This window comes from Manis pentadactyla, chromosome 9 (assembly GCF_030020395.1).
Source record: "Manis pentadactyla isolate mManPen7 chromosome 9, mManPen7.hap1, whole genome shotgun sequence".
Classification (NCBI taxonomy): domain Eukaryota; kingdom Metazoa; phylum Chordata; class Mammalia; order Pholidota; family Manidae; genus Manis; species Manis pentadactyla.
The window spans coordinates 29,410,129-29,436,660 of NC_080027.1; the positions used below are offsets into that span (position 1 = coordinate 29,410,129).

The 26,532-nt window shown below is 38.2% G+C and overlaps 1 protein-coding gene across 1 annotated transcript in view; it reads right to left on the reverse strand.

The window, feature by feature from the left end:
- CCDC81 (coiled-coil domain containing 81) overlaps positions 1 to 13,369 on the reverse strand; it is a 39,657-nt gene extending 26,288 nt beyond the window's left edge. The window contains 3 exon segments of the mRNA XM_036906980.2: positions 94 to 155; positions 7,744 to 8,495; positions 13,313 to 13,369. Coding sequence (XP_036762875.2) covers positions 94 to 155; positions 7,744 to 7,822 — 141 coding nt within the window. The 5' untranslated portion in view covers positions 7,823 to 8,495; positions 13,313 to 13,369.
- Positions 13,370 to 26,532: the final 13,163 nt, after the last annotated feature.

Genomic DNA, 26,532 nt, shown 5'->3' on the forward strand with positions numbered 1-26,532 from the left:
GCTCTAAAGTCGGCTATGCTGCTCCCAGCAAAATTATATGAGACCATGGAAGAAAAATCTCTCAGACTCCTACATTAAGGTTCTAAATCCTACCTTGTGTAGGGATAGTTGTCGTTCCACAAACTCTGACACATTCCCCCAGATAGCAGAGACTTCTGAAATTCAAGGCAAACCGAAAAGAATTTAATTTACATAAGCATCCATGCCATAGTAGCTTACTGCTAATAAATAAAAATGTAAATATGAAAGGCAGAATCCTGAAATACATTCCATTGCTTCTCCGCTGGCAAAGTCCTGTCATCCTTTAAGAGCTCCTGGCATGTCATCTTCCTAAGTACACTCTAGGTAGAACTAATATTTAGAAATACATTACTTAAGTAACAGTAATTCCTAATCAATTTAGAATTAATAGAGAACAGTCCTTCCCCAAAGTTAATTTTCCTGGTAACTAGAGCTTACTCCTTTAAGCACCAAAAATGTGATTAAAAGAATTGTAATAACAAAGTTTTGAAGAAAAATCTTTCCAGGAAATAAAGGAACTCTCTCAGACTTTTCCCTTGATTCTATAAATCGAGCTAACCAAGTATAATCTAGCCTTTTCTTAATGACCCATTCAACAAGCATTTTTCAAGTGTTTACTCTGTGCTGTCTGATAAATGTGAACATGCATTCTTCCACCAGTCTATAACACGAGAGTAAGGCCAAGGGCCCGAAGGCATGAAAGACTGTTGTCTGTACATTAACCGTCTCTATACTTCCATTTTTGCTCAATCCCTGTTTTGGGGGGCAAGAAGTACTTTTTACAGGGACAGTGTATATGTGATCGTGTGTGCGCATGTGTGTATAATCCTTCTCCACCACCTTGCCCAGACGATAAACTCCATGGCAGCAGGGACTAGGCTGTTTGCACACTGTACCTTTTGTACTTTAAACAGTGAGTAGCATGTAGTTTCCTTCAATATATGTTAAATGTCTTAAGCCACATACAACATCATTACTAAACCTATGAAACAATACACTCTTTTTTTAAAATTCAGACACAGTTGATATATTAGTTTCAGGGGTACAACATAATGATTTGATGCTTGTATATATTGCAAAGCCATCACAATGTTTTTGTTAATTCTTGGCTTGCTTTTCATTCTCATTTGTCACTGTTAGACTGCCTGTTATCACCTCTCTCTGCTGCTAGTGCACTGTAGGCCCCCGGTCCATTCCTAATTCACTGTTTCTGATCTGCTGTGTGCTTGATTTTAAGAAATATACTAATACTACGTCTCAAGTACTAATTTTACAAAACAGACCTTTGGGTAGGGGCCAAGGGACTTGACTTTGAATCAGTGCATAACCCTTTACTATCTGTGTTAAATGATCAGACAGAGGCCTTCTATGTTTATTTGCTTGTTCTGAGCTATGTTCCAAAACAAAACTGTGGTTAAAAAAAAAAAAGTAGTTGCCAATAACTAAAGTGTTAATGTGTGATGTAATGTGTTAAAGTAATGAAAGTACACTCTAGGTATAACTAATATTTAGAAATACAGAAAGTTATGCTGTGTTGACAAATCCATTCTCCACATGTAGAATAATACACATTCTAATCATGTGTATTAAAGATACTTTTCAGTGAGGAACGCCTTGCAAGCCACTAGTGTTATGCTTTAATTTTCAAAGTAAAAGATCAAGAATAGTGACATTTACCCAGTTGCCATTTTGTGACACAGATGCAGTTAGTGAAAGAAGACCAATTCTTTCCCCACTTTGGAAACTGCTGGATTTAGTATAACTTGTTTTCTAGTGGTTTCAACCACTACTTAGGGTAGGGAAATTGCACTCTTTTGACTCCAGTATATTGGGGTTGTAAATATTTTTATTAATATGCCAGGGAAGGAGCAAGTTAGGCAATAAGAAGTAGCAAAAACCTTCATGGTAATCTGTGAACAAGTTGGGTAACGGAAACTCATTCACCCATCAAGCAAACTAGGGCTGCATGTAACCATGAGCCAAGTGAAAAGATTCTGCCCTTCTCTCTAAATCATGGGTATACAGTTTAAAAGAAATTACATAATTAGGGCCAGGAGAAACTGTATAGCTTGCAACCATACTCTAGTGAAAAGACGTGGCAGAGCTTAATTGGAAACTGAAGGATCATCTCTCTTCATTTGGATGGTACATTCAAGTCCACAGTGTTACGTTACTCTATAAAATCTCACAGGCAAAGTTTTGTAAGAGCAGAGTTTACTGTTCTAACCTGCAATTTGCTATTTCTCACTGAATCGAAAGGAAAACATGTGATCACCCCCTTTAAGAAGTGTTAGGCCCTTGCAATTCAATTTACACAGATTTGGAAATCTTAGACTGTGATCTCTAACTTTGGTTTTTCTGACATCCCAAAGTGTCAGAGAGAGTATCACTAAATCTCAAAACAAAAGGAATTTTAATCCAGTCAAAAAAGCAAATTACAGAATGTGCTACTTTTATGTTTTAAGGAAAGCTGGGGTTCTTATTTATTTTAATCAAACACTGAAATATGGGGAGTCACTATTTTAAAGAAATAATCCCTGGATATACCTTATACATTCAGTTAAACCTTCATTTGATTTCAAAGTCTAAACATTTTGTTCATTGAAAACCCATATTTTTTAACACAGTGTTTACTAGCAAGAATACTGTATCTTTCTTTATATGATCATTAGCAAAAAAGGACTAAGTGCCCATTATGTAAGTTATGAATAATATATGCTTGGAATGTATATTAATGTGAAAAATAAAATATCTAGAAATAAACCTAACCAAGGAAGTGAAAGACCTATACTCTGAAAACTACAAGACACTCATGAGAGAAATTAAGGAAGATACCAATAAATGGAAACACATCCCGTGCTCATGGATAGCAAGAATTAATATTGTCAAAATGGCCAACCTGCCTAAAGCAATCTACAGATTCCATGCAATCCTATCAAAATACCAACAGCATTCTTCAATGAACTAGAGCAAATAGTTCTAAAATTCATATGGAACCACAAAAGACCCCTAACAGCCAAAGCAATCCTGAGGAGGAAGAATAAAGCTGGGGGATTATGCTCCCAGAGTTCAAGCTCTACTACAAGCCACAGTAATCAAGATAGTTTGGTACTGACACAAGAACAGACCCATAGACCAATGGAACAGAATAGAGAGCCCAGATATAAACCCAAGCATATATGGTCAAATTAATATATGATAAAGTATCCATGGATATACAATGGGAAAATGACAGTCTCTTCAACAGTTGGTGTTGGCAAAACTGGACAGCTTCATGTAAGAGAATGAAACTGGATTATTGTCTAACCCCATACACAAAAGTAAACTCAAAATGGATCAAAGACCTGAATTTAAGTCATGAAACCATAAAACTCTCAGAAGAAAACATAGGCAAAAATCTCTTGAATATAAACATGAGCAACTTTTTCCTGAACGCATTTCCTCGGGCAAGGGAAACAAAATAAAAAATGAACAAATGGGACTACATCATGCTAAAAAGCTTCTGTACGGCAAAGGACACCATCAGCAAAACAAAAAGGCATCCTACAGTATGGGAGAATATATTTGCAAATGACATATCTGACAAGGGGTTAACATCCAAAACATATAAAGAACTCACATGCCTTAACACCCAAAAAGCAAATAACCCTATTAAAAAATGGGCAGAGGATATGAACAGACACTTCTCCAAAGAAGAAATTCACATGGCCAACGGGCACATGGAAAGATGCTCCACATCGCTAATCATCAGGGAAATGCAAATTAAAACCACAGTGAGATATCATCTCACACCAATTAGGATGGCCAACATAGAAAAGAATAGGAACAACAAATGCTGGCAAGGATACAGAGAAAGGGGAACCCTCCTTCACTGCTGGTGGGAATGTAAACTAGTTCAACCACTGTGGAAAGCATTATGGAGGTTTGTCAAAATACTAAAAATAGAAATACCATTTGACCTGGGAATCCCACTCCTTGGAATTTACCCAAAGAATAAAACTTCTCAGATTCAAAAAGACATATGCATCCCTATGTTTATTGCAGCACTTTTTATAATAGCCAAGATATGGAAATAGCTTAAGTGTCCATCAGTAGTAGATGAATGGATAAAGAAGAGGTGGTACATATACACAGTGGAATACTATTCAGCCATAAGAAAGAAACAAATCCTACCATTTGCAACAACATGGATGGAGCTGGAGGACATTATGCTCAGTGAAATAACCCAGATGGAGAAAGATAAGTGCCAAATGATTCCCCTCATTTGCGGAGTATAACAATGAAGCAAAACTGAAGGAACAAAATAGCAGCAGACTCAGAGACTCCAAGAAGGGACTAGTGGTTACCAAAGGGGAGGGATGTGGGAGAGCGGGTGGGAGGGAGGGAGAAGGGGATTGAGGGGTATTATGTTTAGTACACATGGTGTAGGGGGTCACGGGGAGAACAGTGTAGCACAGAGAGGGCAAATAGTGAATCTGTGGCATCTTACTACACTGATGGATAGTGACTGCATTGGGGTATAGGTGGAGACTTGATAATATGGGTAAATGTAGTAACTACATTGTTTTTTCATGTGAAACCTTCACAAGAGTGTATATCAATAATACCTTAATAAAAAATTTAGAAATTAAAAAAATAAAAAAATAAAAAGAATGCAGTAGCCCAGTTTGAAAAAGACATATGCATTCCTATGTTTATTACAGCACTATTTACAATAGCCAAGAAATGGAAGCAACCTAAGTGTCCATCAGTAGATGAATGGATAAAGAAGATGTGGTACATATACACAATGGGATATTATTCAGCCATAAGAAGAAAACAAATCCTACCATTTTCAACAACATGGATGGCGCTAGAGGATATTATACTCAGTGGAATAAGCCAGGTGGAGAAAGACAAGTAAAGTACCAAATTATTTCAATCATCTGCAGAGCATAAGAACAAAGCAAAAACTGAAGGAACAAAACAGCAGCAGACTAACTGTTGCCAAAGGGAAAGGGACTGGGGGGCGTTGAGGGGGTGGGGAGGGAGGGATAAGGGGAATAAGGGGCATTACGAATAGCACACATGATGTGGGGGGGGCACGGGGAAGGCACTATAGCACAGAGAAGACAAGTAGCATCTTGCTACACTGATGGACAGTGATGTAATGGGGTATGTGGTGGGGACTTGATAATGGGGGGATTCTAGTAACTACAATGTTGCTCATGTGATTGTACATTAATGATACCAAAATAAAATAAAATAAAATAAATAAATAAAATAAAAGATAAGTCCCCTGACTTTATAAACCTTTTATAAAATTAAAATACTGTTATACAAACATGGCAAAATATTAGAGTGATTGAACAAAGAAGCATATTTCCAGAGCATAGCACTGAAAGGCCTATAGCCTTCCTGTCCCACGGACTGCTGTGTAGTCTTCAACAGCTTTACCCAGTTCACACGTGCAAAATGGTAATGGGACATTTTAAGGACTATAAATGGGTAATATTAAACTTGGGTGAAACACACAGAAGCAGCAAAACAACATATACAATGATGAAAAGTTAATTTATGTGTTTTGCTGAGATTGGGAATTTATCCTCATCTCCTTTACAGTGGGTCATTTGAGGAAAAATAAGTAGTCATTTGACTTCTGCTTTTGTCATTCAACCAGTAAAGCTCCTGCTGAGTGACCAATGGTCTGCTTGTCAATAAATTCACTGCAGAGGCTTAATTTTCACCTCTCTGACCCCTCGGTCACATCTGACACTGGTGACCACTGCCTCCTCCTTTAAGCACCTCGCCTGCCATCTTTTGTGACTATCCTCTACTGGGTTTTCTTCCTACCTCTGTAGCCATTTCTTCTCAGTCTCCTTTGCAGGATCATCTTCCTCAATGCAGTCATTAAATGTTGGAATTTTTCAAGATACAACCCTAGATCTTACTCTTTTTCACTCTATACTCGCTGCTGAAGCAGTCATATCCAGGCCCAAGACTTCAATGACCACCAGTATGCAGAGACTCCCAAACATTTGTTTTAGAAGCCCAAACACACTGCATTTTGAAGTTCTGGGCTTAAGAATCCAACTACCGGTTATCTCACAAAGACACTTCAACTTGCTCAAAACCAGCATCTTCCTTTCTTTAAATCTTGTCCTTTATCCAGAGTTTCAGTCTCAACAAGCAGCACCATCATCTATGAAGTTACAGAAGCCGGGAATGCAGAAGTCATCCTTCCGACTTCCCTTCTCTCGCATCCTCCATGCACAGTCCACCACCACCATCTGTAGATTTTATCTGCAAATAGCCTTTCAGCCCGTTCATTTCTAGTGTACCAATTTAGACCAAGCTGCCGTTCACCTTCACTTAAGTTACTGTGATTGGAATTCTTAACCCTACAATTCATTCTCCACATTGCAACCAGCGCCATCTTTTCAAAACACAAACTTGATCATGTCATTCAACTCCATTTGGTTCCACTTAATCCAATTAGTTAATGGCTTCCCATCTAGCTTAAAATAAAGGCCAATATCTTCAACATGACTTACAAGGCCCTGCACAACCTGACCACCCCCCTTTCTCTCCAGCCTCCCCCAGCTGAAGATCAGCCATGCTGACCTCCCAAGCCCTCAGTCATACCCCGCTCCCTCCCACAAAGAGCTCTGGCTCTTACGATTCCCCCCGCCAAGAAGGCTCTCACCTCCCCTCAACTCCTACTCCACTGATCCAATTTGCCCACTTAATTCTAACTCATTCTTCACATTTTGGCTCAAATCTCCACTTTTTCAACCAATCTCTACTCACATCTACATCCTCACCCTCTTTAGAAGTTCTCATTGCGCCATGAACCTCCTCATTGGTATCCCTTAGTAATTGTAACTCAAAGCTTATTTTTGTGATTATTTGGTTAATGCATATCTTCCCCACTAGGTTATAAATCCCAAGGTGTTTGTTCACCATCAGTTCTCCAGTGCCCAGACATGGTAGGTTCCCAAGATTACTTGAATGAATATATAATACATAAATTCATAAATATGGCAAATATTTAAATTCCGTAAAACCACTATCTTTAATGCTTCTTTTAGGATTATTTTAATAGGAAGAAATAGGAGTGAGGAGAAAGAAGAGGCATCTACTATATATTTTTCTTCTCAGATCATTTGGGTAAAGCCTAGGCAACATCCCTACGTTACAATGACTGGGTAATAGTTAACAGCTTCCATTTCTGGAGCGCCTTTCTTCCCAAGTGCTCTCTTACTGCTTGAACTTTGGGGTGACTCTTCTAAGAAACTGCTTTAAACCAAGCCTAGGAAGTTTTCTATGAGTAGCTGTCAGGCCTTCTTGCAAACATCCAGTTCTTTTTACGATCATTTCACTTTCTTAACATAACCCCAAGATACCGAGGGCAACAAAAGTAGCCTGTCTTTGCATGAACTCTGAGAAGGGGTGGTTTGTTTTTAGCTAACATTCATTGAGCACTTTCTTTGTGCTAGTCCAGAGCTAAAACTGTATATACATTATCGCATGTAATCAACACCCTTTCCCTCCTGAAGGCAGTCAATAAAGAAACTGCCTCTGGCACCCAGCACGAGCCTGCTGTGGTTACCAGCACGCTGCGGTGACCAGCTGGTGCGCCAGGGCAACAGGCCTCTCCAGGACACGGGGAAGGAGGTCCTGGGCCTCCACCGCAAGCAGGTGAAGCTTCGGCCCCCAGAGTCCCCGCCGCATGTTGCTTACCCTCCTGGCTCAGCGAGGGCAGCGTGGGCAGCACCTGCCTGCTCAGGTCCACCAGGGTAGGGACGATGGTGTCCAACATCTCCGGTCCCCAGTCGGCTCAGAGTGGCGTCCTCAGTGGGTCTCTTTTTTTCCTTCTTTAGATGGAGTTTGTACAAAAGTGATTTCCCCCACCCTCCAGCCCCCTTTCCCCAGAGCTTTGAATGTACCTTAAATATAAAAAATATCAAATCATTTTTTTTCTTTAATGTAAACGTTCTCTCCGCCCCTGTGCCGCTCTTGCTCTCCCCGAGCCTCGGCCCCTGAAGCGGAGCGTGCAGATCCACGTCCTGGGGACACCGAGGGGCCCAGAGGGTGGCGAGCCGAGCCGCGGGCGGGGACCCGCGTCCAGGGAGCGCGAGGCCGCGGCGGGCGGGGCGGAGCGCGTTGCCAGGACGCGACAAAGGCTCTCTCCGTTGCTAGAGCGCCAAAGCTCGGCCTCAGCCCCGCCGGCGAAGACGGGTCGGCCCGGAGTCGCCCGGGAGCTTCGGGAGCTTCAGACCGCGAGCCTGGGTGGCCTGATGTTTCCTAACGTTGTGTTTTCCTTCCTTCTTACCCTGCGTTGCGAGGAGACTTGGGCGCCTTTGCAATCACGTCGGACAAATCTGGGAATATCTTTGCCAGGAGGGATGGACATTTGAGTCTCCGGATCTCTCTGAGGGTTTGAGTTTCAGCTGGTATTTGTTTCTCCGGGTAGGTTTTCCCAGGCTCCGCTCCTAGGGAATAGAGGATTGGAGGATTGGAGACAGTGTTTACTTTTTTTTTTTAATAAGTCATTTTTTTCCCTTCCCTATGCCCTTCATGAATCTCATCCTGCAGATTTTCATTCCCTACCCTCTGCTGATACTGAATTATCACAAAGTGAACACATACATGAAAACCCGACCCAGATCAAGAAGTAGAACTCTATCAGTACCACAGAACCACCTCAATGCCCTCTGTAGGCATTATTCCAACAAATACTATAAATTGATTTTGCCTGTGTTTGAACTGTTAAAATCATATATAACATTATTCTGTGTGTGGCCCCATCACTTCACATTATGTTTGTGAGACTCCTCCATGGTTTCTGTAGTAGCAGCTTGTTCATTTTCACTGTTGCATATTATTCCTTTGTATGAATATGGCACAATTTATTCATTCCACTACTGAGGAACATTTGAAATGTTTCTGATGCCGGGATTCCTGTTTGCGGAGTCGAAGAATGAATTTAGCAAATAGTCAAGGTAGGAGAGCCAGGGAGAGGCTTTTATTTAGAGATAACGCTGAGAATAGAGCTCCCCGCTCACACAAGGAGGGGACAAGAGAGTCCATAGCAGTGCGTTGTCTAGGGGATTTATAGGCGGTTGAGAGACAAAGAGCTAGGGATGCAGATCCACCAGATGGTCTCTAAATGTTTATCTTTAAAGAGACACTAAGTTTCTTATCAGTTTTCCAGACTATTTTGTAGAGTTAACATAAGACATTTACTGCTTTGATCCTTTCTCAGAGTAGCAATTTCTTGGTTTGGGAGTGTATCAGTCAAGGCTGCTTGTTTTGCTTTCAAGGTGAGCTGAGTTATTGACTTGATTAGGGATAGAGGAGGAAAAGCAGCATCTGGGTAAAGTTAAAGATAAACTGGGCTTTTTAGCAGCTAAAGTAAATTTTACAATAGCCTCATTTAATTGACACAAACAAGACATGGGCTATACTGAGATACTTTTTTATCTGGGGGATGTTCAAACATTCCAGGCTAGGTTATTCCTGGCCTTTTAGTCTTAACTATTCTTCCCTGAAGAATGCTTTTATTCCTAGTTCGATATTTTATCTTAGAAAATAAATGTGACTGACTTTCCTTAATTGTTTAATATGGAGTTTTGGTAGGGGTCTTTTTCCAGAGGCCCTCACCCTACTCTGACTACACCCACGGTCCCTGTCTCATTTCCATTTGGGGCTATTAGGAATAATGTTGCTGCAAAACATTCTTGAACAAAAGTTTTGATGCACATACGCACGCACACACTCACTTTTGTTGTGATTATAACTAAGAGTAAATTGCTGGGTCATGGTAAATGCAGGTTCTAACAGATAATGCCAAGCAGATTTCCAAAGTGGTCACTGCAGTGGTGGTGGGAGAGAGGAACTTCTGCACAGAAACCAGGGATGCTCAATAGTCTGCAAAGTGCAGGACCATCCTGCACAGTGAAGACTGTTGCACATTCTGCACCAGTTTTTAATCTCATCAGACTTCCACGTAAGAAAAAAAAAGCTGTTATTGAGCTTAGGGAAAAATCCCCTTTATTTGTAAATACAAAGAAGATTTTGCCCAATTTCAATATAACTTAATTTCCTAGGAATTCAAAACCCAAGTAAATTGGGAGAAGATTATGCTTTCACTCAATAAGTAGAATTCTTCACCATTTAGGAAAACTGTATCATCACCTCCGATGAGGCTGGTAGTAGGTGAGCAGCCAGCACCCTGACTAGGCTGCATTTGTGGCTGTTGTGTTCATACCGATTCTTCCCACTGGTATAAGCATGTGGAGACTTCACATGCCCTCCCGCAGTCATGCCTGCATGCACATGCGTTAAAATATGTATTATTTTACTAGATATTACTTACCTTTAATTTATTATATTAGTGTTGTGATTTCATATTCATTTTTAAACGGTATGGGTAGATAAACTGTATTATCCATAAACCTCACTTTAGGATAATAAGGCATCACAAAATATTTATTATAAAAAAGAATCATGGTGTCTGATAGGACTGATACTATATTCTAATAGAAAATGGCAAGCTCCTATAATTCAGCCTCTTTCTCTCACATCTACTAAGGAGCTCAGGAACAAGTTTTTGGCCTGTCTTAAGTTAGTTTCTTAGAAAAATAATTTTCTCCTCTTCTCCCTTCTACCACCTGCCTTACGTCCCTTAGTCTATGGATGGTGTTTGTCTTGGAGCCCTTGTCCTTACAGAATAGCTGCCTCAAACCATTCAGGAAACAGGCAGAGAATATTGTTGATGGGTGTGGGTAAAATTGTAATATTTCCAGAATTTCTCGCCTGGGTTTAGTGCAGCTGCGTATCAATAGGTAATTATAAGGGCATGTGTTTATCTAGACGGGAGAGGTTGGGTGAAGTTCTCTTTCTCTTCTGCTGCGGCCAGGTCAGGAGAGAGATGGGGATGACTGCTTGTAAGAAATAGAAGGATTTCTTAACTTTATTTCTCCCTTTGACTGATTTCGGTTTTGGAAGTATTTTGCCCTGGGATTTTCCCCGGGGAGTTACAATGGGTTAGCAGCAAGCAGTGGGCCAACTCTTTTGTGGCAGATTCTTAACAATCGTGGAGCCAACTATTTTCTAGTGGCCATATCAGCATTGTTGTTCTATCTTAACAATGGAGCTGTAAAAATATGTTCGTTTCTCAGAATAATACATAAGATTTTGAGTTAAATATGGTGATGACACTTTTAGCCTCTAGAAGAGCTGTCGTCAGTTTTAGAAGATGGTTATCAATGCCTGCTAATCATTAGTGAATTGTAGATAGCCAAAGGAAGATCTACAAATAATAAAAACAAAGACCTTGAAAGAAAGGTCTTCTTTTTCTTTTGTGAAAGAGCTCTTGACAAAAGAGGAGATGTGACCAGAGTTTACTGGCAACTCCCAAATAGGCTGAAAATACATATTCTTCACTTGATAACATAGCTCCAGCAAACCTTGCGATTCTACTGCTAAGAATCTGTTCTTTGGATATACCTGCACTATACATACAAAGATATATATATATATATATGCAACATCGCTTGTGCAATGTAATGATTTATAATTTGGTCTTCATCCACAGTACCTGAAAACACTGTAGAGCCATAAAGGTGAAATGGATGTCTTGTTATTAATAAGGATGACTTTGGGACCCACCCAACGGTGGGGATTTATTGCCAGGAGAACCAACGATGTGAACCAACCATGTGATTAAAGGGTCGGAACTTTCAGTCCCGCTCCCTGACCTCTGGAGAAGGGAGAGGGGCTAGAGGTTGAATCAGTCAGTGGCCAATGACTTAATCAATCATGATTATGTAATGAAGCCTCCATAAAAACCCAAGAGGCAGGTGTTTGGGCCCTTTCTTTTCAAGGAGCTTCCAAGCCTGGGGAACCAAAACACGTCTAAGCTGGACCCCAAGTTCCACAAAGACAGAAGCTCCTTCACTCAGGACCTCACCCTATGTATCTCTTCATCTGGCTATTGATTCCTATCCTTTATCATATCCTTTAGTAAACTGGTAATGTGTTTCCCTGAGTTCTGGGAGCCACTCTAGCAAGTTATTTGGACCAAAGGAGGAGGTCACTGGACCTCCCATCTGCAGCCATTCAGTCAGAAACCCAGGTAATGGTCTGTGTTTGTGATTGCCTCTGAAGTGGGGGTGGGGAGCAGTCTCATAGGGCTGAACCCTTAACCTGTAGAATCTAATGCTATCTCTGCATAGCATCAGAATTGAGCTGAATTCTTGGACCCCCTGCTGGTGTTTGAGAATTGCTGGGTGTTGTGGAGTTGGGGGAACACCCCATCCCTACACTGGAGTTAGGTCTGGGAACCCTAAAATAGTCTGTAATGCTAAATCTTAGGATTAATCTAAGATAATCATCACAGGGAACTAGTTAAGTTGTTAAATGTACTTTGGAATACATTTTAAAGAGTTTGCTTAAAAGAAAGCTGTACATTTATGTGCTGATATTTTAAAAGTTTCAAGATACATTAAGTGAAAATCTGTTGCAGAATATTTATAATATGATCTATTTGTTTCAAATATACATACACATGTAGATATACATGCCTATCCATATATATGTTTGTAAATATAACATTTGAAGAAAGATACATAAAAAATATTAGCAGTGGTTATTTTTGGATAGTGTGAAATTGTGTGTAGAGGGGGAGGAGTTCAGAGAGCTTTTATGTTCACTTTTCTCTTTTATTTACTTTTTACCAAAAGTATTCATTAATATTTCAAAGATAATTTAAGAAACAGAGACAGACAGCTAGGTACAGGCAGAGTGCAAGAATTTATATAAACACTGAAGGAAACAAAGTGGGCCAAAGTTTTCCAAAGTACTTCAATGTACACATACTTTTCTGCAGTTTACAACTTGCCTTGCAAAACCCACATTGATGGGCAGTCTCTTTTGCCTGCGCCCCAAAGCATACACAATAGTCAGTGGCTCATGCTAAGGGCAACTTGGAAACCTATTAAAAAAGAAAGATTTACAATACTCTTGATAATTGCACAATACCAGAATAAAAATTTACAATAAATATTTTAACCCACATCTATGAAATATCAACTTTGCTAGTTGCTAAGAGAAATACAGCAGTAGAAAATCCCTACACATGAGAATTACACAATTCATTCACTATTTAACAAATACTTATTGAAGAAGGTTTTAAAAGTAGGATAGGATTCCAAAATCAAAGTGTACATTGAAAATTAAATATGGGCAAAATTACCCCAGAAATACCTTCTTAGGAAGGTACCATGTTAGGAAGAAACCCACATACCATTTCTTGGTTCATGGACCCAATGCTACCAGTCATTCTCTCCAGCATTGGATCAGATCACTTCCTTCAGGTGAGCATGTAAAAAAGCAGTTGGCTTGTGATTAGGAAGACAGTCTTGTTTGAAAAAAATTAGCCAAATAGTAGAATCACACTCAACACAGTGAGATCCCCGCACTATGATAGGTACTTGGGAACTGAGAGACACTGAAAATATGCCAGATGCATATCTTCAGTCCCTTGCTTATGCAGAAGTGGGCTTGAGGTGGCTTTGTGCCATTTCACCTTAGTTAAGATGGAACTGCATTTCCCAGAATTCCCTTCCATATATGATTCTAGGTTAGGGTTAGTTAAAAGAGAAATTTATGTGAGATTTGAAACAAGTAAAGCAGAAGACATTTTTATGCACAGAGGATCATTGTAAGGCCAGGCACTTATCTGCTGGCCCACCATGTAGGCATGGGCCAACAGGGTGGCCTGCAGTTCTCCAGCTCTTGCTGGATTCTCCTCCCCCAGCTCCTCTAAATCCTCAACTAGGTGTATGTTCAACAGTGGGAACAAAGGCACCACCTTCTCCCGCAGGCCACTTGTAGCACTGAAGTGGGATGAAATGAGAAACAAATGCAGGTTCCAATTTGTCCTCACAGGTTCTAGTTCATCCTTGCAACTTCCAGCTTGTCCTTACCAGTTCTAATCTTTCCTTACTCTCCCCCATTTCATGACCATTTTCCTGACTTTTGACCCTGCTGACTTAAGGCCCAATACCAGATAGAGGTTAACATCAGACACAGATTCCTTAACCAGTTCCTATTGTATAAGGGCCAATGGCCATAATTAGTCCCATATTCTCTTATCATTAAGAGGAGTCCTGTTCTCTGATTGAACCCTAACTAATACAGGACTGGTGGTTAAAACTGAAGTATTTAAATTTGCATTATTCTCTTTCAACTTAATTAGACTTGACTTCACATAAATACAGTGCTTGCACACTGCAACTCTATTGTAAAGATACACTAACTCTCACATTAGAGGTATGAAGAACGATGTAATGAGAGTACAAGGGGAAGGAGGATTACTTCCAACTGAGATGACTGGTCTGAAGGCTAGGTAAAGAGGCATGGGCTTTATTTGGAAGGTGTAGATGGTTCCTGAAGGCTCTGGAGTAAGAAGATCTGATGACTCAGACTATTATATTCTTTAGTACTGTATCAAAATGGATTTTTTATTTCATTGCATGGGATAAAGCATCCATATGTCAGGTGGTATCTGTAATCAGAGAAATTTCGAAGAGATATGGGGGAAAGCTACCAAATAACTAAAGAATAAAAGTTAGCCATGAGAAGGCTGGTCACAGATAATGAATGTCATTGAGAATGACTGCTGTTTGTACATTTTTGATGGATAAAATGGCAAATGTGCAACACAACTGAAGAAAGATAAATTAGCAAATGGGACAAATGAGAATATTTTGAGACTAACCCATGAAATGAACACCCAAGGAAGAAATATAGGAAGACTCATCAGACTGTTTAAAAATAGGCCATTTCATAAAAAAAATAAAATAAAATAAATAATAATAATAATAATAATAGGAAGGGAGAAATGTGGGATTCACATATAAATCAAGTATAAAAATCAAACGAATAATCATATTTGACCTGATTGTTTATAGTTCATGATGCGTGATCAAAACCGAAAGTTTCTGTGATATGACTGCCCTTGCACTGTTCACCATGTAAGAACTTATTCACTATGTAAGAACTTGTTCACCATGTAAAAACTTGTTCGTTATGCTTCAGAAGATTGGAGACTGTTGAGAATTAGGCTTGGGGTTGATTAATGATTGTGCATTGAGTGCCCTATACAGAATTTTATTGTTGTTAACAACTATATGATTAATAAATATGAGAGATGCCCTCTCAAAAAAATAAAAAATAAAAATAGGCCATTTCAAGTAATAATTAGCACACTGTCACCATTCTGCCTGGATTATATGCAGGATCAAAGTCATACAGTAGGACTTTGCCATGTTTAATAGATGTGACCTCAATGAATAATAAATATGATAATGATACCCATGTTTATAACATTATTTATTGATGAATAGAAAGTTAATATTTATGCCATTCTTACCGGACCTGCCCCATTTGTAAACATTTTGCACCTTTTTTCCATTTCACTATGGTAAAATGAATAATTTGGCATTTGAAGACCTGAGTTCATACCTGACATTTGATAGTAACATAATTTGTATGACTAAAAAAATACTTCTGAACTTGTTTTTCACTGATAAAAATAGGAATAATAATGATAAATGCTAATAAATGAAATTCCAGTATACCTAAACAATGGGAAAGTTAAAATGAAAGATTTTCTGGCTTCCAAAAATTCTAAACCTGTAGTTACTCACCCAATTTCACCATTATACCACTCTGCATAGGCAAAACAAAATGTATATTCTACAGACAAAAATACCTCTTCACTGTTTTTAAATGGAAACTTTTAATCAATAAACATACCCTGAAAAGACCTGAAAAGTAGATGGTTTTAAGTAATACATGAGAAGTTGGTCAGCCAATGCATCTCACATAATACACAAAGATTAACTTAAAAGGGATCATAGACCTAAATCTAAAAGTAAAAACTATAAAACTTCTAGAATAAAACTTAAGAGAAAAATCTTATGATCTTGGGGGATAAGAAAAAAGGACACAAAAAGCATGAATTATAAAAGTTAAAAATTTGATAAATGAAACTTTATCGAGATGGTAAACTTTTGCTCTTCAAAAGACACCATTAAGAAAGTGAAAAGGAAAAACAGAACAAGAAAAAATACTCACGATTTAAATATCTGACAACTGGTATGCAGAATATATATATATATATTTTTTAATCTTCCTAAAACTCATTAAGGACACAGCTCAATTTTTTAAATGGGCAAAATATTTTAACATACATTTTACAAAAGCAGATATACAAATGGCCAATAAGCAGATGAAAAGACTCAACATTTGATTGGCTTCAATTAAAGAGATTGTAATACCAAGTGCTAGTAAAGCTGTGGAGCAATTAGAACTTATATTCTGCAGATAAGAATGTAAGGTGGTTCAATGTACTTTGGAAAATTGACAGTTTGTTACAAAGCTAAATACACATCTACCATGTGATCAGCCATTCTAGTTATAAGCATTCAACTGAGAAAAATAAAAATACATATTCACATAAAGTGTTATACACAAATATTCATAGCTTTATTTACAAAAATGTGAAATGACTGATATGCCCATCAAATAGTGCATGGATAAACAGTTAGTATATCCAATATTACAATGTAATACCATTCAGTAAGAAAAAGGAATGAAATACTTATATAGACAACAACATGGATGAACCTCAGAATCATTATATTGACTGACAGAAATCAGACACAAAAAGTACATACTGTGTGGCTATATAAAAATCTAGAAAATGCGAACTAAAGTGACTCAGTGATTGGCCAGGGCCAAGATCCGAAGGAAAGATGAACTGCAAAGGAGCACAAGAAACACGTGGGGATGATGGAGGTGTGCTGTATCTTGAGTGTGGTGGTAGATTCGCAGGAGTATACAACTGTCAAAACTCATCAAAGAGTACTCTTTAAATGAGTGTGGTTTGTTGTACATAAAGTATATCTCAATGAGGATTTAAAAAAAAGAAGTAACCCGTAGTTATGAGAAAAATACGCTTAAATAAATCATAGGTGAACTAAAAAACAGAGAACTCACTGGGAGATTTTAACAGCAGACTGAAAACGTATGTCAGGATTAATGAACTTGAAGAATTATCCAAACTGAACCACAAAGAGAAAAATGGGTAAAAAGAATCTGAGTAAGGGAAATGGAAAACAAATGAAGTTCTAGGAAGAGAGGGAAGAGAGAATAAGAAAGATAAAGGTATTTGAGAAACAATGGCTGAGAGGTTACCAAACTGATGAAAGACATTCTTCACAGTTTCAAGATCAGCAAGCCCCAAACAGGATAAGTATAAAGGAAACCACACCTAGATACATCAAAGTCAAACCAATGAGACTAAAGATAAACAGACAATCTCAAAAGTATCCACAGAAAAAAAAAATAGCAAAAATACCACTGACTTTACAAAAAAACCCATCAAAGCACAAGGCAATGGAGTGACAGCTTTAAAGAAAAAACTACCCAACTATACTTCTATACCCAGGAAATATCTTTCAAAATCAAAGACAAAATTTTTGAAATTTCTCAAATATAAAATCTAAGAGAAAAAAATGATGGTTTAATATTTAAATTTCCTTTCAGATAAAAGGAAAGTGAACCCAGATGGAACATTAAAGTGCAAGAAAGAATGAACTGCTCAAGGGAGGGTAAATTAATGGATAAAAATTTAAAAATATTGACTCTTGAGAGTAACAATAACTATGTCATCTGACATTTATAGCATGTAGAAATAAAATATATGACAAGAAAATCAAAATAAGGCATCAGGGAAGAAAAGGGGCCCCTCAGAGATGGGAAACAAATGAGGTAGGTCCAACTACTGCCTCAGCTTACTGCCTGGAGAAATGTTCAGGCCACAGTGCAAAGAGGGAGAGAGGCACAGAAAGAGAGTTCCAGGGCTCTTTTAGAGTCTCCTGAAGTATTCAGTAGTGCATGCATGTTAGGAAACTACCTGAGACCAAGGAAAGAATGAACCAAATAATCGAAGGGAATAGTGGCCACAGATCAGACAGGCCTAGGAAAAGTGCCTGTTCCCAACAGTCAAGAGTTATAAAACCTCATGCTAAATGCAATCTAAATGGTCTAAACAATCCCAGTTAAAAGGCAGAAGTTGTCAATTAGATTGTCAGATAAGCTAAAAATAAATGTAGCAAAAAGTATGTCATGTTAACACTAATCAAGAGAAAAATGGAGTGGTTATACTATTAGACCAATTAGATTTTAGACCAAAGAATGTTACCAGAGACAAAGAGTATCATTTCACAATGATAAAGGGATTACTTTGTGACTAAGACATAAAAATGCTAATTATTACATCATAATTATCCAACTATTACATTTATGCTATTAAAAGAGCTTCAAAATACATGAAGCAAAAACAAGTAAGTTGAGGACTGTCAGTTTTCGATTTTCTTAAAGATATCTATAGCTTGTTACTTTACCACAAAAAGTTTTTAACTCATCGCTTAAGATAGAGTAACTTTCATCTTGATTGAGCAAGGAAATTACCCATAGAAAATTACTAAAATCTGACATGCAGACACAAAACAAATTACTCCCATATGTTTATTCTTTTTAACTTTCCCACCAAGAAAATATGAGGTCCATATGGCTTTAATGGTGAATTCTTCCAAATAGTTAAGGAACAAATAATACCAAATTTGTACAAACTTCTCCAGAGAATAGAAAAGGGAATGCGTCTGAGCTCAGTTTTTAAGACTAGCAAACACTGACACCAAAACCTAAAAAAAAATTATGAAAACAATAACAGGCTAGTGTCTCCCTTGAATGGAGATGTAAAAATCCTAACAAAACATCAATAAACAGGATTCCAGGGAAAATTTTTAAAAATATGTAATATATTATAACCAAGAGAGGAATTATTCCAGGAATAGAAGGATGGTTTAATATTTCAAAATTCCAATAGTATAATTCACATTAAGAGAATAAAGAAATGGAGGGAAAGCACAATCATCTCAATAGGTAAAGAAGGCACATTTGATAAAATTAAATATTCATGATTTCAGGGGAAAAATCCTTAACAAAATAGACATGGAAGGAAATGTTCTTGGTCTTAAAAAGTATATCTAGTAATAAAACCCTATAGCTGCATCATTCTCAATAGTGAAATATTCAAAGCTTTCTCTCCAAGGTCAAAAACAAGGTGAGGTTGCCCATTACCACCACTTTTATTCACCTTCATGCTGGAGGCCCTAGGCAGTGCTATAAGGTTAGAAAGAGAAATAAAAGGTTTAAGACCAGAGACAAAAAGTAAACTGATTTTCATTTACGTGATTGTAAAGACAGAAAATCTGAAAATACATCAACTAGTAGAATCAATAAGTGAATTAGCAACAAGCTTTCTAGACAGAAGCCCAACATATAAAAATCATCTTTCTAGATATTAGCAAGAAATGATCAGAAAGTAAAATTTTAAAAAATACCACTTATAAAACAATCAAAAAATTAAATATCTAGAATAAATTTAAGAAAAGTTCCATAAGGTTAATATTGAGAACTACAAAATATTGTGAGTTCATACCATAGAAATGAAAGATGACTTAAATAAATGGAAAGCTATATCATGTTTATGAATGAAAAGACTGAATATTGATAAGCTGTCAGTTTCTTCTACTTTGATGTGTAGATTCTGTGCAGACCCAATCAAAAGCACAGCAGGAATTTAGGTGGATACTAACTGAATGTTAAATTTATATGGAAATGCAAAAAACCTAAAATAGCCAAGAAAATCTTAAAGAAGAATAAAGTTGGAAGACTCGATGCAATCAGAGTTCAAGCTTTACTGTAAAACTCCAGTATTTAAGACAGTGGGATATTAGTACAAGGATAGACAAATAGACCAATGTAACAAAACAAAGTCCAGAAATATACCTCTGCATATAAAGTCACTTGGTTTAGGACAAAAATATCACTGCAGTTGAGCAGGGAAATGATAATCTTTCTTATTAATGGGAAAAACAATAAACCCACCAAACCCAAAAAACTAATTCAAGGTGGATCATAGACTGAAATATAAAAACTAAAAAATAAAGCTCTAGAAGAAAACAGGACAGTAACTTCACAGCCTTGGGGTAGGCAAAGATTTCTTAAACATGACAGAAAAAATCACTAACCTTAAAAGACAAAATTGATAAATTTGTCTTTTTGATGTTTCATTAACATTGAGAACTTCTATTATCAAACATATCAGTAGAAATAAAACAGGTAAACCACAATATAGAAGAACATATTTGCAATACATATATCTGATGTATCTGATAATGGGTTGTATCCACAATATATAAAGAACTCTACAGATCAATAAGAAAGCTTTTAAAATTGGCAAAACGCTTGATCAGGCACTTCTCCAAAAAAAGGAAGCCAAACATACATCTACCTTAAGATGCAGCAATTCCACTCCTAAGTATATCCCCCCCACAATAACATATTGAGTTAATGTCTGTAAAAACTGGGACAGAATGTTTATAGCAGCTTTATTCCCAATAGCCAAAAACTGGCAACAACCTAAGAAAGAATAAACTACCAATATGCACAACACAGATAAATCTTGAAACATTATGATAAGCAAAAGAAAAGAAGTGCAAGAGTACAAATTATGGATTACATTTATAGGAAGCTCAAGAACCAGCAAACTAATTTATGTGATAGAATCAAAAAACTTACCTCTGAGAGATGAAGTATTAACAAGGAGGTAAAACCAGAGAGTTTCCTTGGGCCTGAAAACGGTTTGTGTCTTGATCTGGGTAGTGGTCACACCAGTATATACATCTGTAAAAATACATATATGCTTAAGGCTTATTTCACTATATACAAGTGAAACTCAAATTTTTAAAAAATATGTACTGGCAGTACATATATTATTTGGGACATTGCATGCACAAGCTTTGTGCAGCATACTCTTTGTTATGAGGGAATTACAAAAAACTTTAATTCTATCTAGGGATACAATATAGCATAGTGGCTGAAAGTTTGGGTTTGAGAGTCAATCCTTCAACAAAAACTTGTTGAGCTCCTTATTATGAACCAGGCTGTGTTTTGTTCATTGGGATAATAAACAGTAAACAACACAGCCAACAGTGCACCCTCACAGAGATCATAGTCTAGTGGGAGATACAGACAAAATATGAACAATGTAATAGTAAATACTACATAGAAAAATAAGAAAGGACAATTGGACACCCAGTAAGGAGGCAACTTTAGAGAGGCTCCTCTGAGATTACATTTGAGTAGAGACCTGAATAATGTAAAGAAGGCAGCCCGTGGGGAAGCTACTTGATTTCTCTGAGCCTTAGTTTCATCATCAGTAAAATGGGCATCATAATAATTCCAGGTTGTATTAAGGATGGAAGAGATAGCATACATAAAATGCTAACACAGCATCTGATGTATCATTAAGGACACAGTAAATAATAATTGCTTAAATCATAGATACAAACAGAGTAAGATAGAAACAGAATGAATGCATCAGTACTATAGGGTATGGGCTTTTTGTTAGTCTATATATACAGTGTAGTTGTTCCATATGCATTTGGGGATCAGTGTATTTGAATATAGCACCTGATTCGCAACGAGTCTGTTCCAATACAGCTCTAGCGCAGAAAAAGAAAGAAGGAAAAAATAGGGACACTGAAGAACAAGAATTGGCAAAGGAAAATGGAGAATTCTAAGGGATAGATTGAGAGTAATTATTCTAAACAGATGACTCACCTTTCCAAGTCATAAGATGCAGAATTGAGATGAGCCAGATAATAAGCTAAATAAATCGCCACAATTGAATCTAAACTTATGTGGACATATTTCACACGTTTGTTCATCTGGTTCCTACACCTGGAATACTCTCTCTCTCTCCATTCCCAATCTACCATGTGTGATTCCTAGAAGGCATTGTGCTTTCTCAAGCCTCTCTACCTCTTTGGTGGTTCTTTCTTAAGTTGGAATTCCCTCCAAATTTCTATCATGTCCTTGTACTCAAGTCTCAGCCGTTATTAGAAAATATTGCCCACCCTATCTGTACAGGCAGGTTAGGTGTCCCTCACCTGGGCTCACATTTCTCATCTTTCAATAGGAGTTCAATAGTTCTTGAATGATTGTTACACAGAAGCATTTTGTAAACAGGTATTTGAGGTATTTCCCTAGGATCCTGGCACACCATACATAAAGCACCATCTGGTGGTAAAAGAGGGTGACTGTACTTCTAATTCACCAAGATGTTCTTTCAAGTCTGAGCTTTCAGAGAGCCTTAAAGATTACATTAGAAAAAAACTCATGACTTGTATATAGCGCAGCTATTACCAAAAAATTTCTCTTGAGTGATGTTTCCTGACCTTTTACCTCCTGTTTTTCTCACCCTCTTCCCCATTTCCTCCAATCTTCACTTTGCAATCCCTTTCTCTTACATTTCAACTGGTCCATTGAAAATACAGTTCTGGTTGACATTTCTTTGGTTTTGGCTGTCCCCAGAGCATCCAGATCTCTTTTAGAATTCACACATCCAGATTGTGTGTGATCTTGGTGAGGCAATAATTCTTGGAGACCACATTCTATTACTGAAGCTGAAGGAAGCAGGTCCTTGCCCTCCTTGACTATCAAGTGCTGTTTCTTGGGCTCACACTGTTGAGCCAGTGACGTAGAGACAAGAGGAAAGTCTGGAGGTGTGCACAGCAGGTTGCCATGCGTCCTCATTGCCTTACAATGATTGCTGGTGTTCCTAGTGCCCACTCCTCCACAGGCCCCTTGATTCCTGCCCATTTCCAAGTCTGATTCTCCCAGCTCCCATTACTCTGTGAGCTTCCTGATAGTCTTCCAACAACTCCCTTAAGTTAGTCCAAGTCAGTATCCATGGGCTTGTCTGCTTGCAAGTTTGTAAAACAATTAAATGTCAGACTAGTGTGCTGGCATAAAATGAGGCTATCTATCCTCCATTTTCAGGGAATAAATTTGAGGATTGAAGAGATACAATTAGATCCTAGCTTTACTTAGTGAGGTGGCTTAAGCAAAGCCATGTGCAGTTAATGTGAAGGTCCTTTGAAATGAAAACCAGAAAAAGAAAGGGGCAAATGTCAATAGGAGGATTAGACATTTCTAATATTGATTAGATCTGGTAGTCCTGGAATGAAAATTGATCCTCATAATCGCACACTAATTTAAGGTATTTTAGGAGAAAACAAGCTGCAGCTGGGAAGCACTCCGCAGACTTCCCCTGCTCTCCCCTGCCTTACAGAACCTCTCTCCCTGCAGAGACAAACAGGGGGCAAAAGACCGTATGTATACATCCAGTAAGTATGTCACACAAGAGAATTTATGAGACCCAAAAGAAACTAGGGACCAAAACTTTATTCTGTGGGCTTAAGATAACTTGTCCAAAAACAAAGAAACATGGAGACTCTCCTGAGATACTGTCATCTGAGGTCTAATGCAGTGAGGTCCCGCTCTGCTCTTGTGCAGGACAGGGGAGAGTTAAGACCAAAAGTCAATTCCCTGCTCCTGCCTATGGACTCCATATAACATTGGAACACCCATTTGACCTCTTAATAAAGAACAGCTTAAAGTTCTAAGTCTAGTGTGTACTCAGAGAAAAGAACCTATTTGAAACAGGGAAGCAGAACCTTACTCCATGGCTGCTGACAGCTTATCAAGTTTTTCATGGATTACCTTTGGTGTATGAAAAAAGTCATTGCCCCACCATTGAGATTTTCTTCATTATCTGCTAGAAGCTTTATAATTTTGCATTTACATTTAGGTTTATGATACAGTTACCTAATTTTTGTGACAGGTGTAAGTCCTGTGTCTAGATTCACTTTTTTGCATGTGCATGTCATTCCAGCATCATTGTTGAAGAGACTTGCCCCATTGTATTGTCTTTTCTCCTTTGTCAGATTAGCTGAATGATGTGGGTCTATTTCTGGGCTCTCTATTCTGGACTTCACTAATCTCCTTTTCTATTCTTTTGCCAAATACCACAATGTTTTGATTACTGTGGCCTCACAGTAAGTTTTGAAGATGGGCACTGTCAGTCCTCCAATTTTGTACTTTTCCTTTAGTATTGAACTGGGTCTTTTGCTTCTCCATACAGACTTCAGAATCAGTTTACTGATAGATACAACATAACTTTCTGGGATTTTAACGTGATTGCATTAAATCTATAGATCAAGTTAGGTAGAACTGGCATCTTGACATTGCATCTTCCTATCCTTGAACCTAGGATATCTATTTATTTAGTTTTTTTACTTCGTTCATTAGAGTTTTGCAATTTTCTTCATATAGATATTGTACTTACTTATATTTATATCTAAGTATTTTATTTTGGAGGTTGCTAATGTTAATGATAATGTATTTTTAATTACAAATTTCACTTGCTCATTGCTAGTATTTAGGAAAGTGACTTTTATAGATTAACCTTGTATCTTCCAACTTTGATATAATCACTTAGTAGTTCCAGCTTAATTCTTGCAGATTTTCTATAATCATGTCATCTGCAAGCAAAGACAGTTTTATTTCTTCTTTCCCAATCAGTATGCCTTTTATTTCCTTTTCTTGTCTTATTGCATTCACTAGGACTTCCAGTACAATACTGAAAAAGAGTGGTGAGAGGGAACACCCTTGCCTTGTTTCTATCTTAGCAAAAAAGTTTCTAGTTTCTTACCATTAAGTAGGATGTTAGTTGTAGGATTTTTGTACTGTTCTCTATCAGGTTGAGGATGTTTCCCTCAATTCCTAGTTTTCTGAGTTTTAATCATGAATGGGTGTTAGATTTTGTCAAAATTCTTTATCTGCATCTATCAGTATGATCATGTGATTTTTCTTCCTTAGCCTAAGGATGTAGATTACATTAACTGATTTTTCAAATGTTGAAGTAGCCTTGCACATCAGGGACAAATCCCACTTGGTCTTGGCATATAATTCTTTTATACCCTGTCAGATTCAATCAGCTAACATTTTGTTGAGGATTTTTGCATCTCTGTTCATGAGAGATACTGGTCTGCAGATTCTCTTCTTGTAATATCTTTGCCTGGTTTTGGTATTAGGGTGATGCTGGTCTCATCCTCAGTTAGGAAGTAATCTCTCTGCTATCTTCTGGAAGAGACTGTAGATCATCAGCATTATTTCTTCCTTAAATGTTTGTTGAACACACCAGTGAACTCCTCTAAGCCTGGCTTCAATCATAATATATTAACTAGGGTTGGTAACTGCTGTGGTGATACTTAAATCCTCACAACTTGCTGATGGGGCTGTAAAATGGTGCAACAGCTTTGGAAAAGAGTTTATCAGTTCTTCAAAAAGTTAGACAGAACCACCCTTCAAAAATTAAAAAAGAGAGGGGATTAAAGATGGCTGCATGAGAGGAGAGACAGAGGTTTCCTCCTAAAACTGGATACAATTAGAAAATATAGTTGGTGCAACTAATCCTGAGAGAGCAACAGGAAAGAGGACGGCGCCAGACTGCACACACCTGGAGAAAAGAGCAGACATCACCAAACAGGGTAACGTACCAGAGCTGCAGCTCCACGGGACCGAGCCCCTCCCCGACCCCAGCTCACCGGCGGGAGGAAGAGAAACTGAGCAGGGAGGGAGTGGAAGGCTTGGGACTACTGAATACCTAGCTCCGGAGATCTGCGCTGGGAGCACAAACCTACATTTCATGGTGCTTTCATCATACTCTTCTGATTACGGGGTTGGAAAGCTGGGACAGGCGGGGTTCCTGGGGAGACTGGGATTCCGGCCGCTTCTGGAAAGCAGGGATCCATATCCGGCTGCTCTGGGACAAAAACTTGTATCTGTGTGCTCAGCCCACTGGTTCAGGCAGTGGAGACAGGCACAGCAGCCAGGAGGTGGGGAACGGCTCCTTCCTCCCCCCAGGCACCAATACAACCCCCCTGTGACCCCTGACATTGCTTCAGGGGCTGAGCAGCTCCAGAATAGAGCTTCTGGACACTAGAGGGCGCCATATACAAATATGAAACACCAAAGGAACCTTGTCCAGAGTGAAATTATTAATACAACTCCTGAGAAAGATTTAAATGATATGGACCTCATGACTCTTCCTGAAAAGGAGTTCAAAATAAAAATCATTAACATGCTAATGGAGGTACAGAAAGACATCCAAGAACTCAGAAATGAATTCAGGTCGGAGATCCAATCATTGAAGAGCAAGATGGAGGGTATTAAAAGCAGATTGGATATGGTGGAGACGATAAATGAAATAGAAACTAGAGAAGACGAATACAAAGAAGCTGAGGCACAGAGAGAAAAAAGGATCTCTAAGAATGAAAAAATATTGAGAGAACTGTGTAACCAATCCAAACCGAACAATATTCGCATTATAGGGATACCAGAAGATGAAGAGAAAGGGACAGAAAGTGTCTTTGAGGAGGTAGTTGCTGAAAACTTCCCCAGTCTGGGGAAGGAGATAGTATCTCAGGCCATGGAGATCCACAGATCCCCCTACACAAGGGACCCAAGGAAGACAACACC